At 40.1% G+C, this 16,450-nt stretch overlaps 1 protein-coding gene across 1 annotated transcript; it reads right to left on the reverse strand.

The window, feature by feature from the left end:
* Nucleotides 1-5,059: 5,059 nt before the first annotated feature.
* LOC128846667 (olfactory receptor 1009-like) lies at nucleotides 5,060-5,992 on the reverse strand. Its single transcript, XM_054045909.1, has one exon. It carries the CDS (start codon nucleotides 5,990-5,992, stop codon nucleotides 5,060-5,062), a length of 933 nt encoding a protein of 310 aa, XP_053901884.1.
* Nucleotides 5,993-16,450: the final 10,458 nt, after the last annotated feature.

Raw genomic sequence — 16,450 nt, forward strand, 5'->3', positions numbered from 1 at the left:
GGGTAGCCGTGTTAGTCTGAATCTGTAAAAAGCTACAGAGGGTCCTGTGGCACCTTTAAGACTAACAGAAGTATTGGGAGCATAAGCTTTCATGGGTAAGAACCTCACTTCTTCAGATGCAAGTAATGGAAATCTCCAGAGGCAGGTATAAATCAGTATGGAGATAACAAGGTTAGTTCAATCAGGAAGGGTGAGGTGCTCTGCTAGCAGTAGAGGTGTGAACACCAAGGGAGGAGAAACTGCTTCTGTAGTTGGATAGCCATTCACTGTCTTTGTTTAATCCTGATCTGATGGTGTCAAATTTGCAAATGAACTGGAGCTCAGCAGTTTCTCTTTGGAGTCTGGTCCTGAAGTTTTTTTGCTGTAAGATGGCTACCTTAATGTCTGCTATTGTGTGTGTCATGGAGTGACCCAAACTCTCCTGGCTCGTGGTTCAGTGCCCTAGACACCGAACCATAGCTGCTCAGGATCAGTGTACTGGGGAATAGGTCATAGGGAAGAATTTAGTCTGCAGCTTTCAAAGGATGCCAAAGTAGTTAGTCAGCACCTCTGATGGGATTTGGGTACCTGATCTCTTACGCTTCTTTGGAAATCCAAGCTTCAGAGTAGATAGCTTTCTTTCATTTTCTTTTTCATGTTTATATTATTTCTGTTATTTTTCACAATATTTCACAACATAAATTGAAATAATCTATTATTGTATTGTGTTTTTCTATTATTTTACTTAAAAAAACTAATGACAGCTACTGCTCAGTACAGATTGAAATATCTTCTTTCTAGATCAAAAGGGATATTATTTCTGTTTTCATGAGGCAGTTTGCCATTTTCACACATTATCATATTTTCTGTTCAAATCTGTCCTAAGTAGCAGCTGCCCTCCAAAATTTGTTTGTTTGTGAAAAGCAAAAAGGGAAGAGAAAAAAGAAATGAGAAAAGAAAATAATATTTTGACTTTTTTATTGTCATAGTATGAAGACAACATAATAAGGCATGCCATATTGTGTATACTACTGACTTGTCATGACATAATGTTAAACTAATATAAGGAATAATAAAGTAAATTGGAAAACAAAAAATTCATTTTGAAGTGGAGTTTTGATTTTTTCCCCAAAACAAACAGTTTGAAATAACTTTGTTTATCAATTTCCACTTCAAATGACATATAGAAAATACTTGTTTCTGTTCTGGTTAGGAATGAAAACAAATTTTAAAACATCAACATATCCCACAAAATGGAAATTCAGAGTTTTGACCAGCTCTATTGCCTCCCAGAAGTCTTGCCAATTGCTTTAGAAAGATAAGTAGGGTTATGCTGTTATTTGTGGAATGCCCTACCTATAATAAGAACTTGTGTACAGAAGAAGTTAGTGGGCAGCAAGCTAGGGGTAAGTTTACAGTACATTAGTGTCTCTGCACTAACTCCCATGTGAACTCTCTTTCCATGTACTAAAGTGTCCTTGTCTTCCTTATCTTAATGTACTTTCAAATACTTGGTGAGTTCTCATATCGTGTGGACAGCACAGAGGCCATTGAATACATTTTGTGCCTCCATGAGGTTCTGTCCTGAAACAAATCTGGCGTGTTACAGGGTATAATGCCTGTATGGGGCAGGTGTCTATTGAACATCTAAAACATAATGGTTGATGGCATCAAGAGGGCCTTTTTGATCCTGCTTTCATTGGATCAAAGTCAAAGATGATTTCTCATGGGGAAATTGGGAGGCATTTAGAGCAAATGACCATTTGCTCTAAATGGCTGCCATTTGCGTGAATGGTACCTGTTTAACTTAAAAGTATACTAAGTAGAAAAGCCCAAAATATAGGGCTATTGAGGGGATATTAAAATTACATAGGTAACCTTATCTATTCATGTAAGTCAAAGCTACCATGTTTTCATGGGGATCCAGTATAACTCATTCTAATCAGGGTTTCTGGCCAGTTTCTGAACTCAGTTATCCCAAAGAAGCCAATGGGATTAGGTATGGATTCTGATCTTAGTTACCTCAATGCAAATCCACAGCCTCCCCTCTGAAGTCAAAAGAATCAAGATGGACTCTGATCTCAATTATCCTATTATAAATTCAGAGTTAGCCCTCTTTAATCAATGGATTTAGACACAAATTCTGAACTCTGCTAAGAGATTTCACTTGTTCTGCTTGAGTAAATAGAGTGCAGCTCCATTGTTTTTAACTTGCCGTAACTTACACGAAATAACTGTTTAAGAACAATGGTCCAGACACTCAGCGGCACCTAGGTTCCTAACTCCCATTGAAATCAATGGCTCTGCATCTCTGATTCACCTCTGTGTTACTCCAGTTTTCGGCTTGTGTGACTACAGATACAGACCTACCACCTCCCCACCACCAGACTCATGCTGGCATCATGGAAACTATTTTATTTTCTCCTTTCCCTGCTGTTATTTCAGACGGAAAATCTCCCTAAATATCAATGGAACTGACCAAAAAAAAAAAAAAAAAACAAGCAAACAAAATACCCAGAATCTGAGAGACTGATCATCCAGACTCTTATGCTGGCTTTACACAGCTATAATGCCACTGACTTCAGGGGAGTTACTTCAGATTGACACAGTTGCAGAAAATTATGGGTGTGGAGGGTCCGACAATTACTTAGTGGCAGGAGACACTGAGATTCAATAAGCTTTATATAAACCATTAAAACACACATTGTCAACATCACATGTCAAAATGTGCAAATTAAAGATCCTTTAATCAACAAATCCTACTGTCTTTACTGATCATTCACAAGTCCATTTGTAACAAGCCTAATATAAAAGTGTAAATCACTGGATTTGGACTCTAATAAGTTGTCAAGCGGCATTTGTCTTACTTTGCCTATCAGTAAATTTATGTGATTCTCAGTGAGACTATTTGTTTATCAGTTTGTGTGTGTACGGTGAGAATTGACATTTTGCCAGCATTTACTGACAAATATCTAATGCTTCCAAGCCTATGTACACAGAATTGAAAATGTGAGTTTTACCAACACTGGCCACATATTTATATTTTACTGTTGTTTAGGTTGTGATTTTTAAAGGAGCCTAAGAAAGTTAGGCCCACAAATCCTATCAAAATTGAATGGGAGTTTTGTGCCTAATTCCCTTAAACTTCTTTAAAAGTCTCAGCCTCATTTTAGCACCTAAATACCTTTGAGGATCTGGCCCATAGAGCCTTATAACAATTATTGCAATGGAGTTAGAGAGATATCAAATGTAAAAGTTTATGAAAACATATCAGATTTACATCAAGGTGTTGACAGGTGTGACAAAGTATTGTTACAGATTCCCAGTCACATCCAAGTCTTCTCCAAGTTTTCAGAGTCTAATCAACAGTTTCTGGAACGTAAGCAAAATCATGACAATGCATGTGGAGATACATCAAAAATTTTTGAGTACTAATGATCACAAGCAAGTATCTGGGCAAAATGGAGAAATATCTCATATCAGACTAGTGTAGACACATGAATAATGAGACCCTGATCCTCATTTAAAATAAAGTTCCTTTGCATCTGTCAAGGCTGCTTCCCCACTCTGAACTTTAGGGTACAAATGTGGGGGCCTGCATGAAACTTCTAAGCTTAACTACCAGCTTCTCTGGTCTGCTGCCACCACTCCCAAAGTGCTAATTCCCTTCCCTGGGTAGCCTTGAGAGACTCTTCACCAATTCCCTGGTGAATACAGATCCAAACCCCTTGGATCTTAAAACAAGGAGAAATTAACCATCCCCCCTCCTTTCTCCCACCAACTCCTGGTGGATCAAGATCCAACCCCCTTGGATCTAAAAACAAGGAAAAATCAATCAGGTATTACAAAAAAGAATTTTAATTAAAGAAAAGAAAGGTAAAAGAAAACCCTCTGGGAGAGATTAGCATACCAGCTACTCTCACAGACAACAGATTCCAAACACAGAGGATGTTCCCCTGGGCAAAACCTTAGTTACACAAAAAAAGATACTCAAATACCCAATTTGACTATTCCTCTAATTGCACAAGACAGGTTACAAAGAAATAAACATAAACCTATTTATTTCCTTCACTAATACTCACTACTTAATAAGAGGCTGAATTCTGGAGCTTTCCCACTCCGGTCCAAAGTGAAACTTAACAGACAAAGGGGACTTTCCTCTTTCCCTTTGAACCATCTTGTCCTCCCATTGGTTCCTCTGGTCAGGTGTCAGCTAGGTTAGGTGAACTTCTTAACCCTTTACAGGTAAAAGAGGCATTAACCCTTAACTATCTGTAAATAGGTCTTCAAGACCTTGTAAATTAAAGTTAATTTCACCTTCAGGCCTGTTCACACTGCCAAGAGGGTCCAAAGTTGCCTTACTGTAGATGAGAATCAGGCCCATGTACCATAGTTTCCAAATACTGGACCAAATGTGAAATTGAATTGAAATCCCCCCCAAATAAAATGAAATATTTTTTCTTCAAAATTCAGATTTTTCCACAGAAAATTTCTATCTTGATGTAACAACACTTTCCGATTCTTTTTCCAATCATGGAAAAATTTTGACCAGAACTAACATAGCAGTAATCATCATTCCTATGCTAAAGAAATTACAATCTGACAGAATGATACTTAGTAGACAGGCCACCACCCTGTGAAAGCAGGAGGTGGAAGTAGCTAAACTGTGCTATTTTCTATTCAATGAATGGGTTACATATGTTTTGAATTCTGATGAGGAAGAGGGACATGATTTTTTTCTTGAAAATATTCCCACTTTCAACCAGCTCTATTCAGTTTTTTTGAAGAATGTGAAAGAAGAAATTCTCCCTGTGAAACTGAGAGGAGAAGGTGGTGTCTTTCTTAACTGGCACTAGATCCTGGTGCTTCTAGCACTTACCCTAGATGGAGAACCAGGATCCAGTCCCATTTGCTCCAGTGTCGTTTCTCCCCAACGAAGATCTGACCTGTTGAGTTCAATGGATTTAAACCAGCTGAGGCTTTGGCCCAAAATGTCAGTGAGATACCTGAGCTGAGAATCTCCAAAACGCAAGTTACCCACAGTTCTATGCTCTTTGATTTTTTTAAAATGAGATTGACACTACTTGAGAAACTCGAATTTCCCCAACATTTTCCCTACAGCTGTTTTCACCTCCTTGTTTTTTAGGCTGTAGATGATGGGGTTTAACATGGGAGTCAAGATGCTGTACTGGATGGAGACGATTTCATCCAGAGCCACAGAGGAGACTGAGCTGGGTTTTGTGTACTGGAAAAAAGCTGTCTGGTACAACAAACCAACCACCATGAGGTGGAAGCTGCAGGTGGAGAAGGCTTTACGCCTGCCCTCCGCAGAGCGTATCCTCAGGATGGTGCAGATGATGTGAATGTAGGAGATCAGGGTGAGGAGGAAGGAGCTTGATCCAAATATCACAATAGAAGTAAACAGCACCACTTGATTGGTGAAGGTGTCAGTGCAGGACAGTTGTAATAGAGGAGGGAGCTCACTGCTGAAATGGTGGATTTGATTGAAGCCACAGAAATGCAACCTGAGGGCTAAAACTGTGTTAAGTAGGGCATCTGTGAAGCCTATTGCCCATGCACCACTCACCAGCAGAACACAGATTCCTTTGCTCATGGTCTTCATGTAACGCAATGGGTCACAGATGACAGTATAGCGGTCATACGCCATTGCTGAGAGAATAAAAATTTCAGCACCAGCTGGCAGGAATATGAAGAACATCTGGGCAAGGCAGCCATTGACAGAAATGGTTTTGTGCTCTGCTAGGAAATTCACCAACATCTTAGGGACAATGGCTGAGGAATAGCAGATATCGACAAAGGACAAATGGAAGAGGAAGAAGTACATGGGGGTGTGAAGGTGAGAATCAGCCCTTACCACCAGCATGATCACCATGTTCGCCAAAAGTGTGGCTAGGTAGACAACTAAAAACACCAGGAAGAAGAAAATCTGAATCTGTGGGTCACTGGAAAGTCCCAGGAGAATAAACTCAGTCACATTGGTTCGATTTTCCATTAATTCTGACTCAGGAAATCCTACATGTCAGACTGAAAAAAAATAATGAAATTAACTAATATAAATACATTGAAATAGCCTATGGAGATCATCTGATTAGTAGGATGAATGTAAAGAAAGGCTGACTACATCCTGTGAAATGTGTGTTGTAAATAGAAAAAATTGGCTTGTTGGACTTTGGCACCTACCCACCACCGTGGCCCAGAAGTACTGGTTTGCCACCCAGCAGGGTATAGCCCGTCAACCCAAACCAATATGGAGAATACCATGTAAATTATAAATATTATGAATGCCATAAAGGGGGCCTCAGAAGATCTTATCTGGATGACAGCCTCCTCCCCTTGCAGCGTGTGTTTGTGTGGAGATGGGCAACCTCATATATCATGCAACTGTCCAAACAAACACCAGAGATCATTTGCCACAAAAGAGTAAAAAGGACTCATCTTATAAACCCAGAAGTGATCTGAGGTTATCTTTTGGCAAAACCAGAAGAGAGAGGCTGGAGCAAACAAATGCTCCAACACTGGAAGGGGAGAATGGCCGAGTATAGACTCACTGCACCACTGAGAGCTTTATTCTAAAGAAGGGAATTTATGCAAATGGGGATTTAAAGCTTGAAAAGGGAGATTAGTCATGTGGAACTGCATGAAAACATTTTGGTGGGAGTAGTGACACAGGATAAACAGAAGCTAGGAATGGAAGAAAAATTGAGAACAAATATGACTGAAACAGCACCTGACGAAAGTATGGGAAATATGAATAATTTGTTGATCGAGATCATGCAGAGTGCAAGACATTGAGGATTGACCAGTGCTATGAAGTATGAAATTTGTAGACAAGCAAAGACTGGATGATATAATGCAAGCACTTAATGAAATGTTCAAGAAAACTGTGGAGTAAAACCAACAAGGTTTAGCCAGTAGAATTATATAATTTATGCTACAGTAATAGTAGCATCTCATTGGTTTAACATCAAGCCATCTGAGGACGTGCATCATTGGAAAACTCCATCTACTCAATAACCTCCAGGGCAATTAAGGTTAAAGCAGAAGAATAAGCTTTTACATTGAGATACCAGCCTACTGGATGAATCAGAAAAATCATCTGAAGAGACAAGAGAAGCAAATGGCTTTGGAGATATCAGCTGGATGAGAGAGTTGTGAAGGAACAATGTAAATGAAAGTTTATCCATCAGAGTTATAGGCTTGAAAGATATTCAGCACAAAGTTATTAGTATCAAGAAATCAGGCACTTCATCAGACACCCTAGGAGATTCTTTGATCTGATGGATGTTAAAAACAGAATAGGCAAAAATAGGGAGCCAATAAATGATGTGGAATAGTTTCAGCGCTACTGGAAGGAAATCTGGTCTGAGACTGCGCAACATAATCAGACAGTGAACCAGATTAAAAACGAGAGGAAAAATTTACAAATTACACCACAAAGGAATAAACAGAAAAATCAAAGAAAGAAAAAGTTAGTGATTGTGTGGATAGACTATTCTAAAGCATACAACAGTGTCGCACAATCATGGCTCACTGAGACACTGAAAATGCCCATGGCTCATCCAAAGATCATTTCCTTTCTGCAGCAATCTATGTTGAACTGGAGCACTCGACTCTACAGGTAAGGGATTCATTGATGAGGTTCAAATTAAAAGAAATCTTTCAAAGGGATTCCTTAGCACCAGTGCTATTTGTGGTAGCCACTGGCATGGATACTTGTTGAGATATGATAAATTGTGGTGATCAGCAAAGAGTAACGACCAGTTAACCATTTGTTAGACCTGGACAATCTAACCCTAACCCTAACCCTCACCCTTCCACCTTTTCATGTTCTCTGTATGTATAAATATCTTCTGTGTGTGTGTTTCACTCTATGCATCTGAAGAAGTGAGCTGTAGCCCATGAAAGCTTATGCTGAAATAAATGTGTTAGTCTCTAAGGTGCCACAAGTACTCCTGTTCTTTTTGTGAAATTCCATGAACAGTCAAAAAAAGGCTCTACAGAGATGGATGATGTGTGGAAAAGTTTGGTGGAGATATAAAGCTATGGGTTGGCTTGGCTAACTGTGTATCAGCATCTGTAAAGATGGCCAAACTGGTACAATCTGATGGCATGCACTTTAGTGAAGGAATTGTCCATGAAATCTCGGCATTGCCCCTAAAAATATCTTTGAATCAGGGAACTGTCAGAGATGCAACATCAGAAACTGAGAGAAAGAGGGAGGAAAGAATTGTATGGATGTGTAAGAACTACTCTAAGGACAAAACTCAAGTCTTAAGAATTTGATCTCAGCCATTTATGTATAGGTGATGCCAGTAGTACAGCACATTGCTGGAGCGATCAAGTGGAATCAAGAGGAGAAGAAAAAAAATTATGCATCACCAGCAGTTGTCTTGTTTGGATGTCAGAATATTGATTAGCAAGGAAGGCATTGAAAAGATGTACATCCCATGGTGTGATGAGAGAAAAATTCTGCTATCTATAGAGGAAGCAATTGATAATGAAGAATATAATATCAAAATATATGAGGAGTCAACCACAATAAAGATCATCTGGTCATGTTAACAAGCAATGACTGAACTGCATCCTAGCCAAGAAAGTGTGAAAGAAAGGAGTCCCCCAAAAGACTCGATTTACAAGAAATCAGTGGATGGACAGTGGTGGAGTGAGATGAAACCTATTAGTGATAAAATATTAACAAACTCATGGCTTGTAGACGGATCACTCAAAAAAGAGTCAGAGAACTTCATTATGAGTGGACAGAGGAAGTCCTTAAGGCTTAATTATATAAGAAGTAAAAATGACTGACAGAACTTCTCCCTGAAGTGTAGAATGGATTCTAAAAAGGAAGAGATGGTGGAACAATATTGAGTAACTGTTAGAGTCTGTCTAGGAGAGAATATATGAACAGACACAGTGAGGTTGCCAAATGTCTGCACTTTAGAAGCTGTGTTAAGTATGGATTTGTATGAACATTGCACTGTTACAAACACCAAACTGAAAGCACTCTAGAAAAAGAAGAGGGTAAGATTTAATGGGATCTGGCCATTGTCACAGACCAAATGGTCAGTCAAACAGTCCAGAGAAGTTTTAGAAAAGAAGAAGGCAAAACAAGCCTGTGTACATTGATGTTGTCATGCCAGCAGACAGAAACAGAAAAAAGACGATGGAGAAGTATGAAGGTCTCTGCCTCAAAGGGGAACAGTTATGGAAAACTAGAACAAAGACAATTCCAGCAGTTATTGGAGCACTTGGCGAGATCCCAAGGGGTATGGACATGTTCAGACTGCAAGACATCATGGTCAGTGACTTCCAGAAGACAGCACTCTAAGGCACTACGAGAATGTGAAGGAAAGTCAAAGGAGAATGAATAAATTTGAGCACCTACAATGTAGGATTTCTGCAGAGGGTTTAACAAATCTCCCAACTACCCAAACCTACAGAGTCCGTTCAGCCAGGATTTATTTATGACTCATGAGGATACATTTTAGTCAGCAGCTTTCTCCTTCTTAAGCTTAAAGATTTTGTATGTTGTGAAAACTATTTTTTTTTAAAATACACCTTAAATAATATTGAGGGACATTAATAATAATCACAATAAAGGAATGTGCCCAGAAAACACTCTGTATGCACGCTGACATGATTTTAAAAAGAGGGGTCCGACTGAACGTAGATGGGACTTTTGTGCCTAAATCACTTAAGTTCCTTTGAAATTCTGACCTAATGGCACTTCTGGCTCAGTGTCCCGCAAGTCTAAATATCAGGCTGCTCATACATAAGAGAATGTCTCCTGCCCTCTTGGAAGTGAGTGGCTATTTTGACATTGATTTTAAGTGGAAATGGGAACGGAGCCAGTGTTCTGTCCAATGTTAAATCTATGTTTAATCCCAAATGTCTCCCAGAAATAAACTAAATCTTTTCCTCATTATCAGCTCATCAGGCAAACACCCAAGCAAAGAGATCTTGCACTAGAACCTGAATGTCAACACAGGCAGATTCTGTGCGAAGTGAACTCCAAAGCTAAGTGCTTTCTGCAGAGAATGCCCTGCCCCTAACCTCACCACCCACTAACACACACATCCTACAAATAGAAATTACTGCTAACACGCACCAACTGATCTCATTTGTCTCAGTGCTGTCCTGGGTGAGACAGTGAGCTGGGTGATTCAAATAGAAGCTGGGTTGCCAGCCATTGCCCCATGGTGTAACTGACTCTGCGAGAGCAGACTGCTGCATCCAGGCAGAAGTCAATGGTACTCTGCAGAGAAACCACACCTATATAAGTGGGGCAGATTCTGGTCCTTTGAAATTGAAAGAATAAAAAGATTAAAAAGGAATGAAAATATGAATCAACTCACCTGCCTTTTAAACATGGATCATATATGTGGTGAGATCATTCTGACCCGTGATTTTAGTTTACCTACTGATGTATGGATTTGGCTATCTAGTCTGTCTATTTGCATCTGGAATACAGCATCTGAGGACATCTAACATGTCTATGGATGTGACCCTTGCACCCTTTCCCCGGAGCAGAGAAACCCCTCAAAGTGCATGTGGTTATCTGTGGGAGTGGAGCAAAGAGCCTTTGCTGAGCTGACTCCAAGACTAAATGCTGATTTCTTAACAACTGTTTAAATGCCATTTTGTTCCCCCTGGGACAAGATCCCTGAAGTGCACTCTCTGTAACAAGCTCCTACTAACACTGGGCAGGGTCAGCCCTTAAGAAACACTCTGTAGTGTGCAACAATGACAGCAATGGGGCTTGGATTATTACAGGATTTAGGTATCCAATCTCAGCAACAGTCAATAAAAAAGGCATGTATTTAGGCTCCTATTTTCAAAACAGCCTAAGGAGCTAGACACCCAAATAGCAAATAATTTCATCTCCCCTACAGTGCTTTGAAGCTCCTAGCCAAATAGATATAATTACCACAAGAAGGCAACATGGTCAGCCAGCCTTAAACTTCCCTAAGAAATGGACATAGGTTAGGGAATGGGGAAAAGGAGTAAATAGACTGTGTATGATGGCTGTAAATAATAGGTATTGAGACAAAGGAGGAGATAAATTGTAAGGTTTTTTTTCCAATAAACAGTTTATTCACCCAACAGGGAAGATTTGGTCAGCTCAAAATTATTCATAATTTTAACAGATTTTGGCTGAATTGTTTCAACCCAAAAAAAATATTGGGCTAAATTCACAGAATAGCAGGAGGAAGAGGACTCCCACAGCTACCAATTTTTCTTGTAAGTTTAGTTCAATGGTTAGGTCACACTTCTTCCATATGGGAGACAATGGTTTTCTTCCCCTGTCTACCTGTTGGGTGGTAGAGAATTGAAGTGAGATCTCCCAACTCTGAGAAAAGAGACGTAATCTCTAGTCTCTAAAGTATTCTGGGGTATTTAAGATGTTCCACATTGTATAAATTATTATATAAAATACTGACTGGTTCATGGACTTGGGTTTATAGATAAATAAATAAATAAATGGAGATATCCCATCTCCTAGAACTGGAAGGGACCTTGAAAGGTCATTGAGTCCAGCCCCCTGCCTTCACTAGCAGGACTAAATACTGATTTTGCCCCAGATCCCCAAGTGGCCCCCTCAAGGATTGAACTCACAACCCTGGGTTTAGCAGGCCAATGCTCAAACCACTGAGCTATCCCTCCCCTGACAGGGAGCTATCAGGAGCCATGGGGCTGCTGCCAGGCAAACCCTTGAGGCAGACCTTCCCATGGTCTGTGTCCACAGTGGGTCATGGGAAGTGGAGTGCAGGGTGGTTACAACTACTGCCAGTTGCAGCCTGAAGATGTTAACTGCCTGGTAGTGCTACAGACCTGGGTACTAGACTCATGGGGCTTTACATTCAAATAACTAGAAATATGAGCCTTGTTATGGGTTAGGGTTTTAAAGTCAATGGGAAACTTAGTAGGATGTAGGCACCTAGCTCACTTACAGCCCTTTAAAATCCCAGACATGATCTCTCTAATGACCAAAGTCATTCTTTGTTGCTCGCGTAGGCTGAGATGAGTGTGTTAGCCAACATTTTCAGTGCAAATGGCTTTTTAAGTTTTCTGAAAACACAAAACCAAGCAACCCTCCCAAACACACATATACAATAAGAGTCTTTGGATGTGACATATTACTGTGCCCTGAGCTTTTCAGTTTTCTGTTTTTTTCCTCAATTCCACAGGGTTCTGCCCATGGACACCTAGAACATTCCCTGACATTTCTGAATTGATTTGATATGGTGTGAAAACATTTTCACTTTGCAGACAGTCAGACAGATAAACAGAGAAATGCCATCAATGGAACCACTTGTGTGTACAAGGCAAAAAAAAAAAAAAGATTTAGTGATTCTGATACAGTCAGAGCCCCATTCATGGACTTAATGATCCCCTTAGTGTACACTGGATTTTTAGTGAAAAGCTTTCTCTGTGCCTTTTTGACCTCCTTGCTCCTCAGACTGCATGCAATGGCGCTGATCATTGGGGTCACCACTATGCACAGCACAGAGAAGGCCTTCTTTATGTTTGGCCACCGGTTGGCCATGAGGCCACACAGAGGAGCAAATGGAGAAGACTTTCTGCTTCCAGTTGGCAGAAAGGATCTTCAGGATGGTGGAGATGATTTTGTAGCAGGACAGCAAGGTTAAAAGAAAAGGGGAGGAAAGACACCAGAGACTCTATGATGAAAGCTGGTATCCAAACCATGTGGGTGTCCCCACAGGAGAGTTTAATGATGGGTGTCAGGTCACATAAGACATAGTCGATCTCATTGGAAGCACAGAAAGTTAAGGTAGAAACCATGGGCATGGTGAGCACCAGTGAAAGGAACATGCTGACCCACAATCCCATCACCAGCCAAAGGCAAAGTTGAAAGAACATGATGGAGGCATAAGGCAGTGGGTTACATACGGCCAAGTAGTGGTAACAGGACATGGCAGCAGGAAGAATGCAATCAGCAATCACCAGAGAGCCAAAGACATAGAACTCCAGGAGGCTAGTGGAGAAGGAAACCTCTTCTTGCACAATCAGGATGGTTTTCAGCATTTTGGGAGGTGATGCTGGTAGTGAAGCAGATCTCCAGGACAAACAGGTTCCCAGGATGTGGATATATGATACCATCACCATGACCAGGATATTCCCAGTGAGTGTTACTATGTAGATAGCCAAGAAGAAGGGATCTTCAGCTTACAAAGGTCCTTGAATCCCAGGAGGATGAACTCTGTGATGGTGGTTTGATTTTCCCCTCCTGCACCAGACATGTCTTCATATAGAGAGAAAGCAACCCAGAAGAATGTTGTTAGTTCTGAGAACAGTGCTTTATTTAATTTATTATTCATATGTACTACTGTAACTCGGTCCTTTCCTTCCTTCCTTCCTTTTCCTTTTTCTTTCTTCCTTTCTTATGGTAAATGTAATCCAGCATTGATGGCATCTGAGTGTGAGGGTATACAATAGTGAATATTTGACCAACAATTTTCCCATTGCAAAATGTGGTTTAATTGAAATTAACAGGAAAGAATCAATTTCAATCATTTGTTTTGGTTCCATGAACAATATACTTCTAAATTGACATTTCGACAAATAATGTAATTTTAAGTCTAAAAATATCAATTGGAAAATAGATTTTTCGTTTCAATTTTTTTGTTTCATTTTGACTTGACATTTGAAAATAAAACATTTTTAAAATGACTAAAGAAACATTTTGTTTTTAATAACAAATGCCATTTTTTTTCATTTCAGAATAAATTCTGAATTTGTTGTATGACAAAAAAATTCAATATTTTTTCCCAAGTTGAGATGAAAACAAATGTTGAAATATCAGAATTTCCTACAGGATGAAAATTCAATTATCTGAGCAGCTCTGCTAATTCTGCAAACATCTACTATGACATATAGGTAGGTTTAAAGCATTACATTTTTATTGGTAAATGTTGGTAAACATCAATTTCACAGTGCACATATAAATTGACCAAAAATATCTATATCTATAATAATTGAAATTTGCAGATATACAAATAAAAAAATGCTGTTTGAGCACTTAGAGTTTGATTCAAGGATATTTATTTTGTGTATTTTTACATGTGATATTGAACCTCATCCCATAAATTTGTGCAACTGTGAAAATGTAAATTGAAAATTTTAAAAAATGCTTAAAAATAAACATTGATAGCTATCAAAATCACAACAAAGTAAAAAATAATAATTCTGCCAAGCATACATATAGGGTCAGATCCTCAGCTAGTGTAAATCCAAGAGCTTCATTGACTTCAATAGAATTATACTAGTTTGCACCAGCTGAGGATGTGGAATTCATGTGAACGGATGCTCCAGGCAGTAAGTAAAAACCCTGGTTTCAATTGCTTGTAGAAATCTTAGGGGCTAATCTTCTAGTCCATATCCACTTTATACTCACATTGAATTCAATGGGAATTTGAGTCAAATACATACGAATCTTAAATAGCATCTTACGTGGAGTTGGACCAATTTGCAAAAGTTGAGGATCTGGTGTCCCATATGTTCAAGGAAACCTATTCAGTATGCAAAGAATGGCAAACATTTCTGTGCAAAAGACAGGGACAAAAGAGTTTAATACACAAAGGAAAATATTTGACATGCTGCCAATAACGATACAAGGAACCGTTTACTTAGATGGTCCCTATCACAATAAAGACAGCAAGTGCTTTGACTACTCTGATTAAACTTTAGGATAGATTCTTTGCTGGTGGAACTCCTACAATAATTGGACAGTTCTTCTCATTTGCATTGGCAATAACATATGGAACTCCTACAATAATTGGACAGTTCTTCTCATTTGCACTGGCAATAACATAGAAAAACACTATTGACTAGGCATACAATTTTCAAAAGTACTTAAATGATTTCAGAGAGTAAGTCCTATTTCCAAAAGTAAGTTAGTTGCTTAGGAGTTAAAGATCTTGCTTTCATGGGAAAATCAACCTGCATAGCTATTGCAGAATAGGCTGTGCTCAATAGCTATTCCAGAACAGCTCCCGATGTGAACACTGTATTCCAGAATCAGAACAACTTTATTCCTGAATAATTAGTCTTCTTACAAAGCAGAGTAATTAATCCAGCCTAAAATCACTTTTATTTTGAATACAATGCCCGCATGGGGAAGTATTTCCAGAACAGCGAAATTATTCTGGACTACATATGCAAGTCAATTTCTCCTATGTAGACAAAGTCCATTGACTTTGAGAGAAGTCTGTGTCCATGTCCTCATCACTCTCGTCACTGCGCTGCCGTTGCCTCCTCACCTGGTTTTGCTTTTGCAGGTTCTGGTTCTGCATGTACTGCAGGATAATGCGTGTTGTGTTTACAGTGCTCATAATTGCCGCGGTGATCTGAGCGGGCTCCATGCTTGCTGTGCTATGGTGTCTGCACTGAAAAAAGGCGCAAAATGATTTTCTGCCATTGCTCTGATGGAGGGAGGAGTGACTGATGACAGGGCTTACAGGGTTGGCTTACAGGGAATTAAAATGAACAAAGGGGGTGGGTTTGCATCAAGGAGAAACACACACAACTGCCCCCTTAAGAATTGAACTCAAAACCCTGGGTTTAAGCAGGCCAATGCTCAAACCACTGAGGTATCCCTCCCCCCACTATTCATGGAGGGAGGGAGGGAGGGGGAGTAAATGAATACAAATGAATACAAAACAAATCTGGTCTCTTTCTTGTTTTGATCCATTCCATCTCTCTTATACATCTTAGGTTGGCAGCAGACGGTGCAGTACAACTGCTAGCCGTCGTCGTCTCCTGGGTGCTCACCAGAAGACGATGCAGCATGACTGCTAGCCATCATCATCTCCTGGCTGCTCACCAGAAGACGGTGCAGTACGACTGAATCTCCATGAAACAAAACTTAAAAAGAGAATGACCTGGAGTCACTCCCATTTATGTCCAGATGCCCCTGATTGATCTCACCAAGGTCTGCCAGGAGCACCCATGTCTGCCCAGGTGCCACTGACCGACCTCACTGAGATCGGCTAAAAGAGCATCCAGGAGATGACGATGATGACTATCAGTCGTAATGCACCGTCTGCTGCCAAAAGGCAATGAGCTGCTGCTGTGTAGCAATGCAGTATCACGTCTGCCAGCACCCAGGAGACGTACGGTGACGGTGAGCTGAGCGGGCTCCATGCTTGCCGTGGTATGGCGTCTGCAGGGGTAACCCAGGAAAAAATGCTCAAAATTATTGTCTGCCGTTGCTTTCATGGAGGGTGGGAGGGGGAGCCTGAAGACATGTACCCAGAACCACCCGCGACAGTGTTTTTGACCAATCAGGCATTGGGATCTCAACCCAGAATTCCAATGGGAGGCGGAGACTGCGGGAACTGTGGGATAGCTACCACAGTGCAACACTCCAGAAGTTGACGCTAGCCTCTGTACTGTGGACTTACTCTGCCGAGTTAATGGTCTTAATGGT

The sequence above is a fragment of the Malaclemys terrapin genome, chromosome 12 (assembly GCF_027887155.1).
Source record: "Malaclemys terrapin pileata isolate rMalTer1 chromosome 12, rMalTer1.hap1, whole genome shotgun sequence".
Classification (NCBI taxonomy): Eukaryota; Metazoa; Chordata; order Testudines; family Emydidae; genus Malaclemys; species Malaclemys terrapin.